Here is a 20,008-nt window from a genome sequence, read left to right as displayed (position 1 = left end):
AGAAATTTTACTAGAAAGATAACGGAGGGACGAGCGAGTTAATTGTTCAGTACTACAAAGCAGGGCCATGGGGACTGGACTACAGGACAAGCAGCTGCTCGAAAGTAAAATTGCTTGACTGGCAGTTACTAAGGAGAAATTCCAAAGGCATCATACAGCAGACACTCCCGAGGAAGATCTACATAAAATGAAAGACATATCGACACTGGTGATAGTTCTCTGAGTTTGAAGCTAGCCTGGTCTACAGAATGAGTTCTAACATAGCCAGGGCTACACAGAGAAATCTTGTCTCTGGGGGAAAAAGATAAAAAGAGAGAGAAAGACACTCACAATGCTTCTGTAAACCTTTATTTTATGTTTAATGGGCTACTACCAATGCAGGCCCTTAGATTCTGGCTCATTTCTACAAATTATTTGTTGGAAATATGGTAAAGGTAGAAATTAGAACTGTCTGTATGAGTGAACCATCATTACCAGTCCATAAACAAAATGCACACCAAAGCCTGTGTATTCAGATCTATGATGTTCTGAATTTAAAAAATACATCCTATCTGTAAAAAAAGCATTTTTAAAAAGACAATGGTCTAATAAACAAAACCGTGTGCATCTATGCCTAATTAGAGGCATATATAGGTGTGTGACACTCCAGTGGTGTAGTGGGACTTGGCTACTAACACACAGAGGGCAGCATGTCTCAGCCCTGAAATTCAACCAGAATCTGATGCATTAACCGTAATAAAATACGACACAGAAGTTAACATAGCTAGTTTTTCACCAATAATCTGTCTGATGGTGTATGACAGAAACCAGTTAACATAGCTGGTTTTCCACCAATAATCTGTCTGATGGTGTATGACAGAAACTCCAGACAGCTTGTCAGTTGCAACACAGTTGAGGATTAGGACAAAGTAATACTTGGCTGGGGATGTAGCTCTGTCATAGAGCGCTTGCCTAGCATAAGTAAGGTCATGGGCTTAATCCCCAGTGCAAGAAGTAAAAGAAAACACACACACACACACACACACACACACACACACACACACACACACACATACACACCCACCCACCCACCCACCCACCCACACACACACACACACACACACCCACACCAAAAAACCAAAAACCAAACAAAAACAACTAAGGAAATAAAGAGAAAAGAATAATACTTCCAATATAAAACTCTTTGCTCTGGCATGGGCAGCCCTGTGACCCCGAATATTGCTTTTTGAAATCATCCAACCTAACAAAATCCCCTCCTCTTAGCTTATGACTCATTCCCTTGCATGATGCTGCCCGTAAGTTGTAATGGTAAATGGTCACAAATGTGGAACACTTGAGATTCTCATGTGAAAAAACTGAGCAAAGTGGGTTGTATAATGAACAGTAAGCTAGAATCCACTCCCAATATGTGCTTCGGCACAAACACAGGGTATTCTGAAATTATATTAAATCCATATGTACCATAACACACACACACACACACACACACACACACACACACACACACACACACACACTCCATAGAGACTGTCACAGAAAATTTGGCTAAAAGAAATGTACAATTATTTATATATTTATATACACACAAATAAGAGATATTTGTCATGCTCACAGTCTGTAAACACCTGGGAAAATGCCCAGTAGAGTTACTGTGGGCCCTTTGAAATGGTGACCACTGGGAACCTGGGGACAGGATGGAGATTTAGGTTCATATCAGGGAGGAGCAAAGAGTTCAAGGTTCACACAGGTAGAACTACAGCTCACTCGACACAGTCAGCTCATTTGGCTGCGTTTGAAATGGTTTCCTGTCTGGAAAAAGGAACGAGCAGGAAAACCCTGCAGCCGGTCATCACTGTAGAAGGCACTGAGAGCATGGAAGGGACTACGTATTCTATATGTGCTACTATTATAGAACCTAAAGAAAATTTCAGGTCCTCAACAAATATTCAGCATTTTCCTCTTAGGTATGCATCAGACATGGCAACCAGGAGTCTCAGTCATCCTTCAGTGACTCATTGAAGCCTTAGGACATGGTTTCACATTAAAAGATGGTTTATGAAAAATAGAACCATTGGATGTCAGTATTATTGTTAATCACTATTATTATGAGGTGGAATCCTTCTCCTCGCTGCAGACAGTTTCCCACTCACAGTTATCTCACCTCAGCCTCCCATGTGTTAAGAGCATTAAGCATGTGGCATGTGCCATCTCACCCAGCTCAAGTATTATTTTTTTAATTTAATATAAAAATATGCTCAAGCCAGATGTAGTGGTGCATTCCCTTAATCCTAGCACTTGGGAGGCAGAAGCAGGTGGATCTTTGTGAGTTCAGGGGCTAGCTTGGCTTACATAGCAAAACCCTGTCTGAAAATTAAAAAAACAAGATCCAAATATGCTCTAATAAAAACATTGTTAAACAAAAAGGAAGGAAAGAAAGAAAATACAGGTTCTTAGGAATTCTTTGGCTGGCAGCTGTTAAACTGCTCTGGCGGTTACCAGTCTGACTGCGTTTGTGGCAGTTCTAGAATTCATGTTGTACAAATAAAACTGTGATGCTCGTCTGATGCCTCCCCTCCTCCTCTTCTTAGTATACGTAAATAAGATAGAACAATCATTTCTATGGTATCATGCAGTTATAAAATACTAACTCTGGATGACATTTCCAAAAGACTACTTGAACCTCACAGTGTGTTTGGCTAAAGAAAAGAATCTTGTCACACTCTTCTAAATTCTTTTTATCTGTTTGTGTTTCTGAGACAGAATCTCGTATAGCCCGGGCTTTTCTGAACCATGCAGATGAGGCTAACCTGGAACTCCTGATCACCTTTGCCTCACTTCTTCAATTCTAGGATTATAGGCATAACCTCTAGATCAGTGGTTCTCAACCTCTGGGTTGAGACTCCTTTGGGGGTTGAATGACCCTTTCAGAGGGGTCACTGAAGATCATCAGAAATATCAGATATTTATGTTACGATTCATAACAATAGCAAAATTACACTTATGAAGTAGCAACAAAAATGATTTTATGGTTATGAAGATCTGTGTTAAAGGTTCGCAGTGTTAGGAAGGTTGAGAACCCTTGCTCTAGAGTCCTGTGATGAGTGTTCTCAGTGACTGTTCCATAGATCTGCATGAATGCTGGGCATGAACTTGTAAACTCTGTGTTCATGCGAAGCTTGCAGATATCTCGTGGTTTCCTTGAACAATCTCCTTTCTCCCTCAGCTCTCATAATTTTCAAGTGTTGGATATGACATGCAAACTATGCAAATCATACAAAGTATTTAGGAAAGACCCACTGACTGTGGTTGGAAGGCACTCCACCACATGCTGTTGGGAGGGCAGGAGAGCTTTTCTTTTCTTGGGATGGATTAGAGGACCAGGGGAGAGAATTTGGGAGGTTTGGGGGGGCCCCTGCTGTGTGACCATCTCCTCCACTAGGACTTGAAGACACAGTGATTGGTGTTTCTGCAGAGGGTTAGTTCATGCTGTCCTTGTGGCTACTCCGTTCTGTGTTGTGGTTGTTCTGGTCATGGTTCTTCCACTGGACACTTGTTCCATTCATAGGGACCGAGGTCATGAGGCTTTTGGACTGGTGACAGCAGCAACAGAGGCATGACTTGAGTGGGAAAGAGAGAGTGTGTAAATGATGGCGTCAGCCTGCCTCTCCATCCCTAGTCACACATCAAAGCCTGGGGCCCACGAGGGAGGGGTCAATGCCGGTGGACAACTGAGGACAGCTGGAGCTTGTCAAGGCCAGGCAGAGATTAGGAGCAACGGTCTCTTGCTTTTCATTGCAACTGCGTTCTTCATGGTTAAGAGGAGGGGCGGCAGTGCTGGTTGGAGAGGGGGCTCTCCAGGGCATGAGGAGTGTATTCCTCATGTGGTGCCTGGCATCTATCAGTACCTCAGCTGACCCTCATGCCAGCCCCGGCTGTAGGCGCTGTTGATAGCTCTTTATGAAGAACGATAGTGGGGCCCGAGGATGTAAACTACAAGGCAGGGCTCTCCAGATTGGATTCTTTCCCTTGGCCATTCCCTTAGGCATGTGTTTAAATTTCTGAGGATTTTTAACAGGAAATTTCCCCTGCCCTATAATTAATATATAAGTTAATCAGCAAGTGATATCAAATGCAGCATATGAAAATACACTAGTTAGGACCTGCATGTGAGCCAACCTAGTCCCAGTACTTTGTGATTTGTAACCTTTCCAAGGATACCTCAAAGTCACAGCAACTGAAGCTCCATTATCAACTCTCACCTGCTTGTGCCATGGGCGATATGTCTGTCTTTGTTTAGATCGTGGGTTCTGTGAGAGCAGTTACCATGTTTTCCCTCTCTATGTTAAACAATAGCGCACTCATACTAGGTACTTATTGTCTGTCTGTCTATCTATGTATGTATGTATGTATGTATGTATGTATGTATGTATGTATGTATCTATCTATCTATCTATGTATCTATCTATGTATCTATCTATCTATCTATCAATCATCTATCTATCTATCTATCTATCTATCTATCTATCTATCTATCTATCTATCCATCCATCCATCCACCTACCTACCTACCTACGTATCCACCCATCTATCAGTCATGCACACTAAATTGTATTTATTGGATGGTTACTTAGCTCATCTATTTTTCAGGTGAGGTGACTGAGGGAGCTGGAGGGGACACCATTACACGTGAGTGAGACCATTAGCAAATGCTGGGCTGTGCTGTCAGCCAAGGTTGGCTGCTTCTTCCAGCGCCTGTACTCTGACCTCTGCTCTGTTCTGTATCATATGTACTATGACCTAAAGTTAGCCATCTTGGTCCAAGGTAACACAACCAGTGAACATTAGGGCTACGCTACAGACATTCCAGAACTGGAAAGTGACACACCAATGACGTGCCTGCAGCTCCTAAAGATGTTGTTGGCTTGTCTGGAAGGAGATTTAAAACAAGAAAGCTGACTACGAGTGGTGTCCCAGGAGGCCAGAGAAGGGCACTGGGTGCCCTGGAACTGGAGTTACAGATGGCTCTAAGCCACCATGTGGTTGCTGGGAACGGAACCTGGGGTCTTCACAAGAGCAGTGAATGCCCTTAACTGCTGGACCACCTCTCCAACTCAGAAAGGTTGTTATTAAATGCACCACTTAATTGCTTTTAGTGAGAACTTTCTCAGCCTCAGGCTTATGTCTGCCTAAGACCAATTAAAGTCTAAGACAATGAAAGGTGTGAACTAGCTTTCTGTATTGAAAATGTGTGTGCTTATATTTGAGCATTACTTTGAAGAGAGACACTGAACTGGCATGCAAGTAAGCTTTACCCTGTGAACATGTCATCCGAATATATACTGATCTTCTGCTTTCTTGACAGTCGGACCCTCTTTCTAGGTAACAGGAAGTGATTTTCACTTCTCAAATGAAGAGGGACATGCCCGATCAAAGCGGGAGTAAACAGAATTGGCTATGCCAGTTGGGTACGGAGTACACTGATCTGGCAGCCCTTAGAGAGAGAGAGAGCTTGCATAACAGTCTTACCTGGAAACAATTTTTGAATTTCTTGCTCACAAAATATAGAGCTATTGGGTTTATGCAAGAATTCATGGTTGCCAAGTTGATACCGATGTAATCCATGAGCAACAAGAAGCTAGAGCAAAAGAAAACAGTGTCATTAAAACACACTGCTTTAAAATCTGCTAAATAGCATTTATCCCCCACACCAGCATTTCTGCTGCCTCAAAGCCATGTCTCATGGGTGGCGGGTAGAACTGTGTAGGAAGTACTGCAGGGCCAATGCCTTGGTTAATGGAAATCCCCGAGCACAGCTTCAGGAAGGTAGCGGCAAGATTATAGACAGGACCCACACAAATTCTGGGACCAGTTATGGGTTGTGTCAGCTAAAAACATATAATTAAGTTTGCAATTTTAAATTTCAGGGCTGGTAAGAGTGTAAACATGCTATAAATGTGAAAAGTTGGGAAGCTGTAGTTCCCTGCGTGGGCACCTGGAATCATACCTAAGCAGGTCGCATCGGTTCTTATCCATCTCATCGTACACAGTCTTCTTCAAAATGCGGCTTAAGTGAAGAGGGAACCAGCAGAGGGCAAAGATGACAACCAGACAGAACACGGTCTTCGCCACTTCTCGACGCTAAGGGGAAGCGCACGCAGACAAGGTAAAGGTCAGTGCTGTTGCATGGCAGAAATAGCGACATACTAGACGGGAGGAGACACTAGAGAAGAGTCAGGGGAATGGCCCTCACACGACGTCTGCTTCTTAAGACCTAGAGTGCAACTGTCTCATGGAGGAGTCGTTAACCATGCCTTTGGGCAGCTGCCAGGCTCGAGATGTCCCAAGGACAACAGCAGGGGTCTATGCCAGGAGGAAGGCAGGAACTGGCTGGAGTCAAAACCTTGGCTGAATGTAAGCATGATGGCATGTGTGCATGTGAGTCTAGGCATGGGAGCATGTGCGTTTGTGAGTCTAAGCATGGGAGCATGTGTGCTTGTGAGTCTAAGCATGATGGCATGTGTGTTTGTGAGTCTAAGCATGATGGCATGTGCGTTTGTGAGTCTAAGCATGGGAGCATGTGTGTTTGTGAGTCTAAGCATGGGAGCATGTGCGTTTGTGAGTCTAAGCATGGGAGCATGTGTGTTTGTGAGTCTAAGCATGGGAGCATGTGTGCTTGTGAGTCTAAGCATGATGGCATGTGTGTTTGTGAGTCTAAGCATGGGAGCATGTGTGTTTGTGAGTCTAAGCATGGGAGCATGTGCGTTTGTGAGTCTAAGCATGGGAGCATGTGTGTTTGCTGAGTCTAAGCATGATGGCATGTGTGTTTGTGAGTCTAAGCATGATGGCATGTGTGTTTGTGAGTCTAAGCATGATGGCATGTGTGTTTGTGAGTCTAAGCATAGAAGCATGTGTGTTTGTGAGTCTGAGCATGGGAGCATGTGCGTTTGTGAGTCTAAGCATGGGAGCATGTGTGTTTGCTGAGTCTAAGCATGATGGCATGTGTGTTTGTGAGTCTAAGCATGATGGCATGTGTGTTTGTGAGTCTAAGCATGATGGCATGTGTGTTTGTGAGTCTAAGCATGATGGCATATGTGTTTGTGAGTCTAAGCATGTGAGCGTGTGTGTTTGTGAGTCTAAGCATGATGGCATGTGTGTTTGTGATTCTAAGCATGATGGCATGTGTGTTTGTGTGTGAGTCCAAGCATGGGAGTATGTGTGTTTGTGATGCTAAGCATGGGAGCATGTGTGTTTGTGAGTCTAAGCATGGGAGCATGTGCATTTGTGAGTCTAAGCATGGGAGCATGTGTGTTTGTGAGTCTAAGCATGGGAGCATGTGTACTTGTGAGTCTAAGCATGATGGCATGTGTGTTTGTGAGTCTAAGCATGATGGCATGTGTGTTTGTGAGTCTAAGCATGATGGCATGTGTGTTTGTGAGTCTAAGCATGGGAGCGTGTGTGTTTGTGAGTCTAAGCATGATGGCATGTGTGTTTGTGATTCTAAGCATGATGGCATGTGTGTTTGTGTGTGAGTCCAAGCATGGGAGTATGTGTGTTTGTGAGTCTAAGCATGGGAGCATGTGTGTTTGTGAGTCTAAGCATGGGAGCATGTGCATTTGTGAGTCTAAGCATGGGAGCATGTGTGTTTGTGAGTCTAAGCATAGAAGCATGTGTGCTTGTGAGTCTGAGCATGGGAGCATGTGTGTTTGTGAGTCTAAGCATGATGGCATGTGTGTTTGTGAGTCTAAGCATGGGAGCATGTGTGTTTGTGAGTCTAAGCATGATGGCATGTGTGTTTGTGAGTCTAAGCATGGGAGCATGTGTGTTTGTGAGTCTAAGCAGGATGGCATGTGTGTTTGTGAGTCTAAGCATAGAAGCATGTGTGCTTGTGAGTCTGAGCATGGGAGCATGTGCGTTTGTGAGTCTAAGCATGGGAGCATGTGTGTTTGTGAGTCTAAGCATGGGAGCATGTGCATTTGTGAGTCTAAGCATGATGGCATGTGTGTTTATGAGTCTAAGCATGGGGGCATGTGTGTTTGTGAGTCTAAGCATGGGAGCATGTGTGCTTGTGAGTTTAAGCATGATGGCATGTGTGTTTGTGAGTCTAAGCATGGGAGCATGTGTGTTTGTGAGTCTAAGCATAGAAGCATGTGTGCTTGTGAGTCTGAGCATGGGAGCATGTGTGTTTGTGAGTCTAAGCATGATGGCATGTGTGTTTGTGAGTCCAAGCATGGGAGCATGTGTGTTTGTGAGTCTAAGCATGATGGCATGTGTGTTTGTGAGTCTAAGCATGGGAGCATGTGTGTTTGTGAGTCTAAGCATGATGGCATGTGTGTTTGTGAGTCTAAGCATAGAAGCATGTGTGCTTGTGAGTCTGAGCATGGGAGCATGTGCGTTTGTGAGTCTAAGCATGGGAGCATGTGTGTTTGTGAGTCTAAGCATGGGAGCATGTGCGTTTGTGAGTCTAAGCATGATGGCATGTGTGTTTATGAGTCTAAGCATGGGAGCATGTGTGTTTGTGAGTCTAAGCATGGGAGCATGTGTGCTTGTGAGTTTAAGCATGATGGCATGTGTGTTTGTGAGTCTAAGCATGATGGCATGTGTGTTTGTGAGTCTAAGCATGGGAGCATGTGTATTTGTGAGTCTAAGCATGGGAGAATGTGTGCTTGTGAGTCTAAGCATGATGGCATGTGTGTTTGTGAGTCTAAGCATGATGGCATGTGTGTTTGTGAGTCTAAGCATGATGGCATGTGCGTTTGTGAGTCTAAGCATGGGAGCACGTGTGTTTGTGAGTCTAAGCATGATGGCATGTGTGTTTGTGAGTCTAAGCATGGGAGCATGTGTGTTTGTGAGTCTAAGCATAGAAGCATGTGTGCTTGTGAGTCTGAGCATGATGGCATGTGTGTTTGTGAGTCTAAGCATAGAAGCATGTGTGCTTGTGAGTCTGAGCATGGGAGCATGTGCATTTGTGAGTCTAAGCATGATGGCATGTGTGTTTGCTGAGTCTAAGCATGGGAGCATGTGTGTTTGTGAGTCTAAGCATGGCAGCATGTGTGTTTGCTGAGGCATGTGTGTTTTGGAGGATAGCGGGTGAATACTAGGGGCTAGTTGAAAGCTGGGTATCAGGCAATTGGCCTTAGTAATGGAACAACAGCCAGGGTGACTGGACACAGCACGAAAATGGACAAGTACAGAGAATCAACCCATTTCCACTCGTGTCTGATTTTGAAGCTACTGTTGGAAATGCTTTGCTTTTATTTACTTATTTTGTTTGAGACAGGCTTGCTTTGTTGCCCATGCTGGTTGTGAATTCCTGGGCCCAAGAGATCCTTTTGCCTTGTCTCTTTTGTGTTTAGATTATAGGCATGTACTACTATGCCTGGGTTGAAATTTGCTTTTAATTTCAAAATTCTTTTTTAATGACATATAGTTTCCAAAGACCTGCTGTTTGCAAACAGGAGTTTATGGGGAGGGGGCACCCGCAGTGATGGTTAGAAGCACTGGGCATCTGATCAGGGACTGACTCCAACTGAAGTTTTACAGTCTCTGAGTCTGCTCGTGGTCTGAGCAGCCACTGGTTGGGAATCATCTCTACCCTTCATTTGTGTCCACACCGCTGAGGTACCCCACACACATTTAGAAGCAGAACTAGGGACATAAAATGCAACCTGTCTGTAACTGGGCCAATCAACCTCAAAAAAAACTGACTGCAAACAGGCTGGAAAATGATTCTGGAAAATAATCCTGGCTCAAACTGAGGCGTCTAACATTAAGTTCAGGAAGCCTAAAGTAAACATATCCGGTTGAGCCCTTCACAGAGACCACTGTCCCAAACTGCTGCTGCAGCCCAAAGAATTGGAGCCTTTAATACCCCACAGTCACGACACCAGCTGGGATGTGGTTCCCGAGAGATGTCTGGAGGAGGGACATAGAGCATTCCCATTTGCAGGGCTGGGGCTTTGTAAAGCTGTTTTTGTTGTTGTTTGTTTTGTGTTTTATTTGTTTGTGAGACAATGTTTCATTCACTATTTATCCTTGCCTGGCCTGGGCCTCACTGTGTTGACCAGGATGGGCTTGGACTCATAGAGATCCACCTGCCTCAGCCACCTTACTGCTTGATTAAAGAAGTGCACTACCACACCTGGCCTTAAAGGGTTAATTTTGCACCTGAAGTATCTGCAACATCCAAGCCTGAACAAAGTCAGGCTAGTTTCTCAGTGTGAACGCTGCTGTCAGTCAAAGGCAATAGCTCCCATTTGTGTGACACAGACTTCAGAGAGCACACATGTGCACACCCCTTCCTGAGATTCTCATAATAGCACCGATTCGTGTATTGTTATGGCCAGTTTGCAGACAAGGAAATGAGCAGTGGTTGAAAGGGTGCTGATGTGTGCTCGTGTGTGATAACTATATGGCTAGCTTTTGGGACTCCAACAACAGCTCTGACTGAGTGCTCGTATATACTCTCCCACTGCTACTCCTACTTTAACTCTATGAATCAACATCAATTAATTATTTGCTGAGTGTCTACTAGGAACTGGACACTATTAGGTACCTTACATGCCTTTGGCAACCTACAAATATATTATTACATATTTATGAGAAACCAGAAGCTTAGAGACATGAAGTAATCCACCCAAGGTCACGTGACTAGGAAGTTTAAGAGTCAAGTTTTGCCTTCTAAAGTCTCAAAGTACATATAACTGTCCTTGTGAGCTGCTGCCTGAAAGACACATTAGCTCCCACTGGCATGTTCAAATTCCTTCTAAAGTTTTGGGTCCTCCAAGATTTCACCTGTTTTTCTGTGTTCAGTCAAATTTCCTATCATTTATTTAAGTCTCATTTGAGGTACTGATCTGATCAAACTCATTTCCATTTTCCTCCTCCTGATTGCCTGGTGTCCATCCCACGTTTTCCCAGGGCTTCTGTCCTCTGCTTTCCCACCAAATGACATTTATCCTCACTGTCCCCAAACCACAGACAGTTCTCCATAGTTCTGCTTCGTACATGCCCTGGCTTTGCACTGTATGGCTGCTTGGATTGTACTTCATCATCCTATTTTCTAATTGCTTGTATTTGCATTTTATCCCACAACTACACTACAAAGCCCACGAGGGAGGATGGCCACGTGCATCTTTCTGTCCCGGCGTAGCCACAAGCCCATTTCAGTGCATCCACGCACACACGGCAAAATAATCACAAGTTAACTATCTTTAAGCCCAGCCTCGCAGGCCATCTGGTTCACAGGCAGGATTCCTATTTCCCAAAAGGAATTCCTAAGGCTATACAAAGAAAGCAGCTATGAGAGAACGTTTTTATTTTTAGAAAATCAGAACAAATCTGTTACATACGACATGGTCATGTGCTACTTAAAGACAGAGATATGTTCTGAAAAATGTGTAGCTAGACAATTTCAACACTGTGCAAACACCACAGAGTGTACTAACACACTGCTGGATGGTATTATCTACCTCACAGTAGGCTGTGTGGTCCAGCTTGTTGCTCCTAGACTATACATCTGTACAACATATTACTGTACTGGATAGCGTAGGCAACTGTGATACAGTGGTGTTTGCCTATCTCAACACGTCTCAGCATGGAAAAGACACTGCAAACAATGCCAGGCGGTGAAGTTTTCCATTCTGTTTCTAAACTTAGGGAGCCACTGCCATTTGTACAGCTGCAGCTGACTGCGATGCTTTTATAAGTAATTACCCGCACTCGCAGGCTTGCTGATTTCAAAACGGCCCCGGCCAAGTTCTCGGGCACTGTGGAGATTTACCTGTTTGAGGTGTTCACTGAGGGCAATCCGCAAACTGCCGTTCCTCCTGTTGAGCATCTCACAGGTCATGAGGGTGTAGAAGATGGCCGTGCATACCAAGGGCATGCAGAAGTAGAATCCGAACAGCCACCAGTCCTTCACACCCTGGTAAAACTGTTCAGTGAGGAAAAGGGAAGATTCATACCCTGGTAAAACTGTCCAGTGAGGAAAAGGGAAGATTCACACCCTGGTAAAACTGTCCAGTGAGGAAAAGGGAAGATTCACACCCTGGTAAAACTGTCCAGTGAGGTAAAGGGAAGATTCACACCCTGGTAAAACTGTCCAGTGAGGTAAAGGGAAGATTCACACCCTGGTAAAACTGTCCAGTGAGGAAAAGGGAAGATTCACACCCTGGTAAAACTGTCCAGTGAGGTAAAGGGGAGATTCACACCCTGGTAAAACCATTCAGTGAGGAAAAGGGAAGATTCACACCCTGGTAAAACTGTCCAGTGAGGTAAAGGGGAGATTCACACCCTGGTAAAACCATTCAGTGAGGAAAAGGGAAGATTCACACCCTGGTAAAACTGTCCAGTGAGGAAAAGGGAAGATTCACACCCTGGTAAAACTGTCCAGTGAGGAAAAGGGGAGATTCACACCCTGGTAAAACCATTCAGTGAGGTAAAGGGAAGATTCACACCCTGGTAAAACTGTCCAGTGAGGAAAAGGGAAGATTCACACCCTGGTAAAACCATTCAGTGAGGTAAAGGGAAGATTCACACCCTGGTAAAACTGTCCAGTGAGGTAAAGGGGAGATTCACACCCTGGTAAAACTGTCCAGTGAGGTAAAGGGGAGATTCACACCCTGGTAAAACTGTCCAGTGAGGTAAAGGGGAGATTCACACCCTGGTAAAACTGTCCAGTGAGGTAAAGGGGAGATTCACACCCTGGTAAAACCATTCAGTGAGGTAAAGGGAAGATTCACACCCTGGTAAAACTGTCCAGTGAGGAAAAGGGAAGATTCACACCCTGGTAAAACTGTCCAGTGAGGAAAAGGGAAGATTCACACCCTGGTAAAACTGTCCAGTGAGGTAAAGGGGAGATTCACACCCTGGTAAAACTGTCCAGTGAGGTAAAGGGGAGATTCACACCCTGGTAAAACTGTTCAGTGAGGTAAAGGGGAGATTCACACCCTGGTAAAACTGTCCAGTGAGGTAAAGGGGAGATTCACACCCTGGTAAAACTGTCCAGTGAGGTAAAGGGGAGATTCACACCCTGGTAAAACTGTCCAGTGAGGTAAAGGGAAAACGGGCTCTGGAGCGTAAGCTGACAGTCTCTGTGCTTGTACATGCGGTCGTATATACCCTCTTTGACAGCAGTGGAGAACTTGCATTGTGCTCAGTATTTATTTTTAGTTTTATTTTTCAGCATGGGATCCTGCCTAGCCAGGGCTTGGCACACACTAGGCAAGCACTGCACTCTAGGCTATGACATGTGAAAAAAAATGTGCATTAAAATTACCTAATTATCCCTACAAGGATACTTCTGAGAACTTCACGCTGATTTCTATTACACAATGGAGGGGCTCTAATCACTACAAAGAGTCTCCTCTTGAAGTTCATAAAATGGAATTTGAGACAGTTTCATCTTTGTTTATTGATGAGCCTCAACATTTTGATAAGAGCAGCCGACTCTTGGATTGTGTGGTTAAAGTGTCTTGATGTGAGTGTCTAATGTGAGGACGGTGAAGCCGATCAGTGAATGGCTTATCTGCGCCTGCGGTTAGTGGGACTTGACCCTTTGCCTGGTATGTGACCCCAGAGTCAGTCAGCTCAGCCATCAATAACTCCCCCCCACTCTCTCTCTCTTTCTCCCTCTCTCAATACTTGCCACCTGGAAACTACTGAGTGGGGACATTCTAGCTAAAGGCTGACTTGGCACTCTCTCTCTGTGGACAAGGATTTACATAAATACAGGTTGTTCAGTTTTCTGTCTTCTTTTAAAGTTTTATTTTTGTTTATTTTATGTGCATTGATGTCTTGCCTGCATGCATGTGTGAGGATGCCAGATCCCCGGGAACTGGAGTTACCCACAGTTGTGAGCCACCATTTGCTGGGAATTGAACCCAGGTCCTCCGGAAGAGCAGTCAGTGCTCTTAACTGCTGAGCCATCTCTCCAGCCCCCAGTTTTCTGTCTTTTTAAAGGAGGATAAAATTGAAAGTTGGACAATGATACTCAAATGCTTTACTGAATTGACCTCGAACTTGGGAAGGCAGGCGTTTTACTTCCTTATGCTTTTTCTCCAGACCGTTTATTTACTGCTGGTCACGTATCCTCTTGTGACAGCTCTGTCAGTTCACACGGATATGATCACCCTGGTCCTTGAACACTGAGCCTTCTGTACATGGCAAGGAACCCTTTGTGGCTGGTTGCAGAAGACCAAGGCCAGGCAAGGTTTCTTCACTGTCAAATGCCACAGACCCCCTTGGAAATCTGGTGAATGTGAGAATTCCTTCTGAAAACAACACTGTGTGTGTGTGTGTGTGTGTGTGTGTGTGTGTGTGTGTGTGTGTGTGTGCTTGATGTGAGCATGTGCATGTGTGTAGGACAGAATATCCTTAGGTACTATTCTTCAGGAGCCATCCACCTTGTTTTTTGAGACAGTCTCCCACTGGGACCTAGGGCTGGCCAATTTGGCTAGGTTATCTGGCTAACGCCTGTGGCCTTGCAGGCCTTTGCCTTCCCAGCACTGGGTTTACAAGCCTGTGCTGCCATGCCCAGTTTTTTTACATTGATAAAATTCCCAGACATCAACATTATATTTTAATAAGCACAAAGTTAAATGTAATGTGGTCACAGTGAAAACCAATGAAATTGAAATGGAGCTATCAAAATACTGAAAATAAAATTCTGATGAAGATATGCATTTATCAACAAATTACATAGTATATGTGTCTGGTTAAATAATATAATGTCTCCAAAAACTACTAAGCATTGTGCATTAATACTAGCAATGCATATTAATATTTCAAGATTGTGCACATATGTTTCTCTCTCTAAAAAATCATGGTACCTTTAAACATTACAGTGGTTTATTTCTACACTTTTGTTTTATTTTATTTTATTTCATTTTTTGACAGGGTTTCTCTGTGTAGCTTTTGCTGTCCTGGAACTCACTCTGTAGACCAGGTTGACCTCAAACTCACAGAGATCCACCTGCCTCTGCCTCCTGAGTGCTGGGGTTAAAGGCGTGCGAAACTACCACCTGGCTATCATCTACATTTGAAGTCAGAGGAAATGACAGATTTCAGGAGAAATTTAGTGAAAACAAACACGTTTTCTTTCCCATCCAATCTCCTAGACCCCTGGATTCTATCCCAGATTAAGTGCAGATTCCCAATGGAGTTCGTTTCTTCAGACTGTTAAACAAGCTCCCCCAGTCCATCCCATTGCAAAAAGATCTTTATCTGGAACTTAAAAAAATCTGGACTCTGTCCTTGCTTGGAAGTACAGTACAAACATCCTTTGAAGCTCTCCCCACCCCTCCACTCCCCACCCCCTCCACTCCCCCACACCACCTCTGTAGCCTCTTCCCACAGAATTGCAGGCTGAGTGGGTGTGTCTGAGTCTGAAGGTGACCCAGGACAGAGCTGGACGGATGGATGGGGTACCCCACCTCCTCCATGACAGAGGAACACTGGGAAAGGAGTTACAGTTTGTTTTTGAACTGATGTCATCAGCTAGGGATTGGAAAGGGCTTCGGGACAGCAGAGCAGAGCAAAGTTGAAGAGTGGGGTGTGAAAGAGGATGGGGGTTTTAGAAAAAAACGTGGATTCCAGACTTGGAATGAACTCTGAAATCTCACCACTTTGACTTATACCCTTCATTGTGACCCGCGGCCACCCTCTTCTCAAGCCTTTACACGAAACCTCAGGCTTCATGATGGCACTTGCTTCCTTTAGTCCTTTTCCGGGGACAAAAGTGCCTTCTTATGGGAACTTCTCTCCTCTAATGCCTTTGGAAAGTCTGGAATGCTTATCTGCCCCTCCCAATTCCAAACCCTAAACGTGGGCTAAGCCATCCCAGTGTCTTGTTTTTCATTGTGTAAACTGACCTAGTAAAAAAGGCAGTAAGAAAAAAACTTCAATTTTGAGGTTGCCAGTTTTTATGAGTTCTTTTAATTTTAAAACAAAAATTTCTAAGCAGAATAACTGATCAACTGCAAAACCATGAATTGGGTGAATTTCCCACTTCAGGAAAGCACAGCTTGAGCTGTCTGTGACGCTGGTGACGCCAGCAGGTGACGCTGCCATCAAAGCACTTAATTTTACTGACTCGGGGACATGGGTGACCTGTCCATGTGGAACCGGTTTTGCAAAGGGAATATGCATTCTGAAACACGTTTCCCAGTGCGCTCAGGCACCTGCTTTAGCCTTTCAGAACAATGCTGATGTGCTCAGGGATGCTGGGCCTAGCGTCCCTATCAATATAAGCCCAGGCAAGCATGACAGCCTATTTAGTGAGCAAGTCCAACCTCTAGGAATCTCGGTGTCTAATTTTTTTTTTTTTACTAAATTTGCTTAGAAGTCAGAACCTACAGTTTCATATATGTTACAATGATTCCCCACAGGGCACACGTTCAGCTCATTTTGCTGGAGAAATGTTTCATGAAATATTTTTAGGATAGATAAGATTAGTGTTCAGAAAGCTAACTGAGCAAACTGCGTTTCCTCAAGGAACATGTACATGTCTGTCAGATGCAATGTCTTCTCTGTATCTTTGAATCATAAAGATAGATTACATTCTGTACTTACAGAGGTAGTCTCAGTAAATTGCCTTGGACTTCCTTGTACAGAAAACAAGTTTGTCTATAGTTGCACAATAAATAGAGAGTAGGAGATGACACAGTTGCTCTATTTAAGAAGCTACACACAGGCCGGGGTCACCTTTCCAGCAGCTGGAACATCTGCACTGCTGGAGGCACAGCAGCCTTGTGGAGATACCAGCAAGCTTCCAGACAGTGAAGTACAGTGCCTCCCTCCCCGGCTAATTCAGTTAGAGCTTTAGCACGTCTTTAAGTTAAAATGTTGACTTTGATAGTGGAGAGTGAATTGTGCAAATAATCAATACCTCCATGAACTTGGTCGTGGCGTTGAGCATGCAGGTTCTATGCTGCTCACCCCTGTATTCGAAGGGTACCATGACGAAGCCAATCGCTTCTGGGATGGCCAGGATAAAAGAAAGGATCCAGATGGAGACAATTTCAATGGCGGTAATCAAGGGGATCCCAATTCCTTGAACACGACTCCATGAGGCCACAGCTCTATACCTGAATAGGAGGAGGGGAAGAAGGAGAAAGGGGAAGAGGAAAGAAGGGTGGAAAATCAAGTTAGTATATTTTGAACTAATTTCGACTGGAAAGTGCCTCCCCTTGGCAGAAGAACACCATTGGCTTTCGAGGAATTTTCTTTGAGCCTTGATGTGAAATAAAACAAAAGAAAGAAAAACAGTTTGCCCATTTGGAAACAGATGGTCTGGCACGCCTGAATCTAAAATCTATAAAGAACTAAGATTTATGAGTGCTATAAAACAGTCATCCAGATATGATGCGGTAACCATTAACATGGAGCGGCTATGGAGTCCTGCATAAGGTCTCCACAGGACTGGACCCTTCGACCGTCCATCATGGTGGGGGCGGTACCCATGAGGCCTTCACAGGACTGGGCCCTTGGGTAGTAGTCCATCATAGTGGGGGTGGTACCCATGAGGCCTTCACAGGACTGAGCCCTTTGGCAGTTCATCATGGTGGGGGCGGTACCCATGAGGCCTTCACAGGACTGGGCCCTTGGGTAATAGTCCATCATGGTGGGGGCGGTACCCATGAGGCCTTCACAGGACTGGGCCCTTGGGTAGTAGTCCATCATGGTTGGGGTGGTACCCATGAGGCCTTCACAGGACTGGGCCCTTTGGCAGTTCATCATGGTGGGGGCAGTACCCATGAGGCCTTCACAGGACTGGGCCCTTGGGTAGTAGTCCATCATGGTTGGTGTGGTACCCATGAGGCCTTCACAGGACTGGGCCTTTCGGCAGTTCATCATGGTGGGGGCGGTACCCATGAGGCTCACCCCTTCCTGAGTAGCAATCACTGGCAGTTAATGGTAGTAGAGGAAGGCAGCGTCTTTTTCTTTGGTAGTGTGGCCACTGCTCAGTTGTTCATGTTCCAGTAAAACAACCATCTACCCAAGCTCATAAGTAACCTAATTAAACTGAGGGCCAGGTAGGAAATAGGACTAGTCAGGAAGAAGGGGTTCAGAGGGAAAGGGAGGGAGAAGGTAATGGAGGTTGAATCTAACCCTAATACGTTGTATATATGCATGAAATTGTCAATAAACTGGTAAGTAAATAAATAATGGCAAAAGTAAAAAGAAAACCTTAGCATACTTAGAAAGTGGCACCAGCAGGTGGGTGTGTCCGTGTGCTTAAAGCTGGGGGCAAGGAGGAGATGAACAGGGTAGTGAAACCTGCTAGGATTTTCCATAGCAATATGTATTTATATTATATATATATATATATATATATATATATATATATATATATATATATATATATGTATACACACACACACACACACACACACACACACACACACACACACACACATATATATAATCATAATACATATTCCAGACAGTTCCAGGCTATCCTGGAATTTGCTCTGTAGACCAGGTTGGCCTTGAACTCACAGAGATCTGCCTGCACCAGCCTTCTGAGTGCTGGGATCAAAGACATGGGCCACCACTCTTGGCTTCTCTTTATTAACAAAACTTGAAACATTACTAATGAAGTGTATGAACCTTGAGTGAATCAGGACCACCCATATACCATAGTTAATTCCCTTCCATTATCTTCAAGATATTATTAGAGTAGGCTTTACCAGGCAACAGGTTCAACAAATACCATTTCTGTAAGTATTGAAGGATTGTTAACTATCTCCCATTATAGTCCTGTGCCAGAGAATATGAAACAATTACAAACAGTTACAAATATCTTCATTCCTGACCTTCAGATTAACAACCTAACAGAAAAGAATAGTTTGTACAGATGACAGGGCATAAGTGCAAATGAATAATAAGTAAAATATAAGTAATCCCCTGACATTAAGAAATCATGTTTACTTTACTTTTTAATTCAATATTTTTGGTGCATGTATGAATTGAGACAGTGTCTCATGTAGCCCAGGTTGGCCTAGAATCCACAATGTTTCCTAGGATGACCTCAAGCTTCTGACCTTCTGGCCCCTACTTCCCAAGTGCTGAGGTTATACTTGTGTCCACTGTGCCTGGCTACTTAATATTTTTATGATAGCAATCACATTTAGATGTCTGAAGAAAGTCTGGCTTAGAGATTCCATGTTCTTTGACTTGATATAATGACTGACGGTGACTGCTGTCAGGCTTACTATGAAGAAAAGACCTGGGACAGAGCATGCTCTTTATTTTTTTTAATGGCATGATGTTTTTGTGGTCTCATTCTTGAAATTTTTCCTCTTGTTGTAATGGAAAAGGAACATTTTCTTTTTATAGCTTTCATTGAACAGTGCCAGAAGCAGGCTCTCAAAGAGACCAAAGCATCGGAGACAGGTGCACTTGGGTTTGCAGGACATGAGATTTACTGTTGAAGATTAATCAATAAGCCAAGGCAATGTACAAGTCACCCAGACTCACCAAAATGAGCTCTTTGTCATTTACATTTAGCTCACCATCTCAGTATGTCTACACAGTACGTGTCTGTGAAACCAACTCCTAAGGATAACAATGCCCCAGATTCGCTTATAGATCAGAACCTATAAACTTCTGTGTATTATGATGACACCGTATGACTTATGTGCAGCTCAGTTTGCTGGAGAAATGTTTGCAGAACATTTTCAGGGTAAGATTTATGTGTATAAGAATGTGTGGAAAGAAAGACCAGGTTAGTTGAGAACGGACTAAAACGCAGCTACACAAACAGGCCACGAGTACCTTTTATGGTATGGCACAAACTGCATCCTAAAATTCACGGTTCTCTCTAGTAAGATAAAGACTTGTGCTTATTTTGATTTCCTGTTCTATTTTATTTTCTTCGTGGCTTATTGATCTGGCAGCCTAATGTCCAGTAAAAGCTGGAGTGGAGACAGGATGTCTGTGTCCCAAGACTGCAGCTGAGGTGCATCTGTTTCTTCTCCCTTTCCCTAAACTCAGTAAGGTGATTTAA

The 20,008-nt window shown here is 44.0% G+C and overlaps 1 protein-coding gene across 1 annotated transcript in view; it reads right to left on the bottom strand.

The window, feature by feature from the left end:
- Window positions 1-1,067: 1,067 nt before the first annotated feature.
- The window catches only part of Ednra (endothelin receptor type A), a 69,094-nt gene continuing 50,153 nt past the window's right edge, over window positions 1,068-20,008 (bottom strand). Inside the window, 5 exon segments of the mRNA XM_052728630.1 lie at window positions 1,068-3,617; window positions 5,527-5,635; window positions 6,005-6,138; window positions 11,780-11,932; window positions 16,886-17,084. Of these exon segments, the coding sequence (XP_052584590.1) occupies window positions 3,477-3,617; window positions 5,527-5,635; window positions 6,005-6,138; window positions 11,780-11,932; window positions 16,886-17,084 (736 nt within the window). The 3' untranslated portion in view covers window positions 1,068-3,476.

The sequence above is a fragment of the Peromyscus californicus genome, unplaced genomic scaffold, assembly GCF_007827085.1.
Source record: "Peromyscus californicus insignis strain IS unplaced genomic scaffold, ASM782708v3 Scaffold_8__1_contigs__length_139910024, whole genome shotgun sequence".
Taxonomy (NCBI): domain Eukaryota; kingdom Metazoa; phylum Chordata; class Mammalia; order Rodentia; family Cricetidae; genus Peromyscus; species Peromyscus californicus.
Note: the sequence above shows the minus strand (reverse complement) of the source record. Positions and strands in the feature narration are given on the sequence as shown.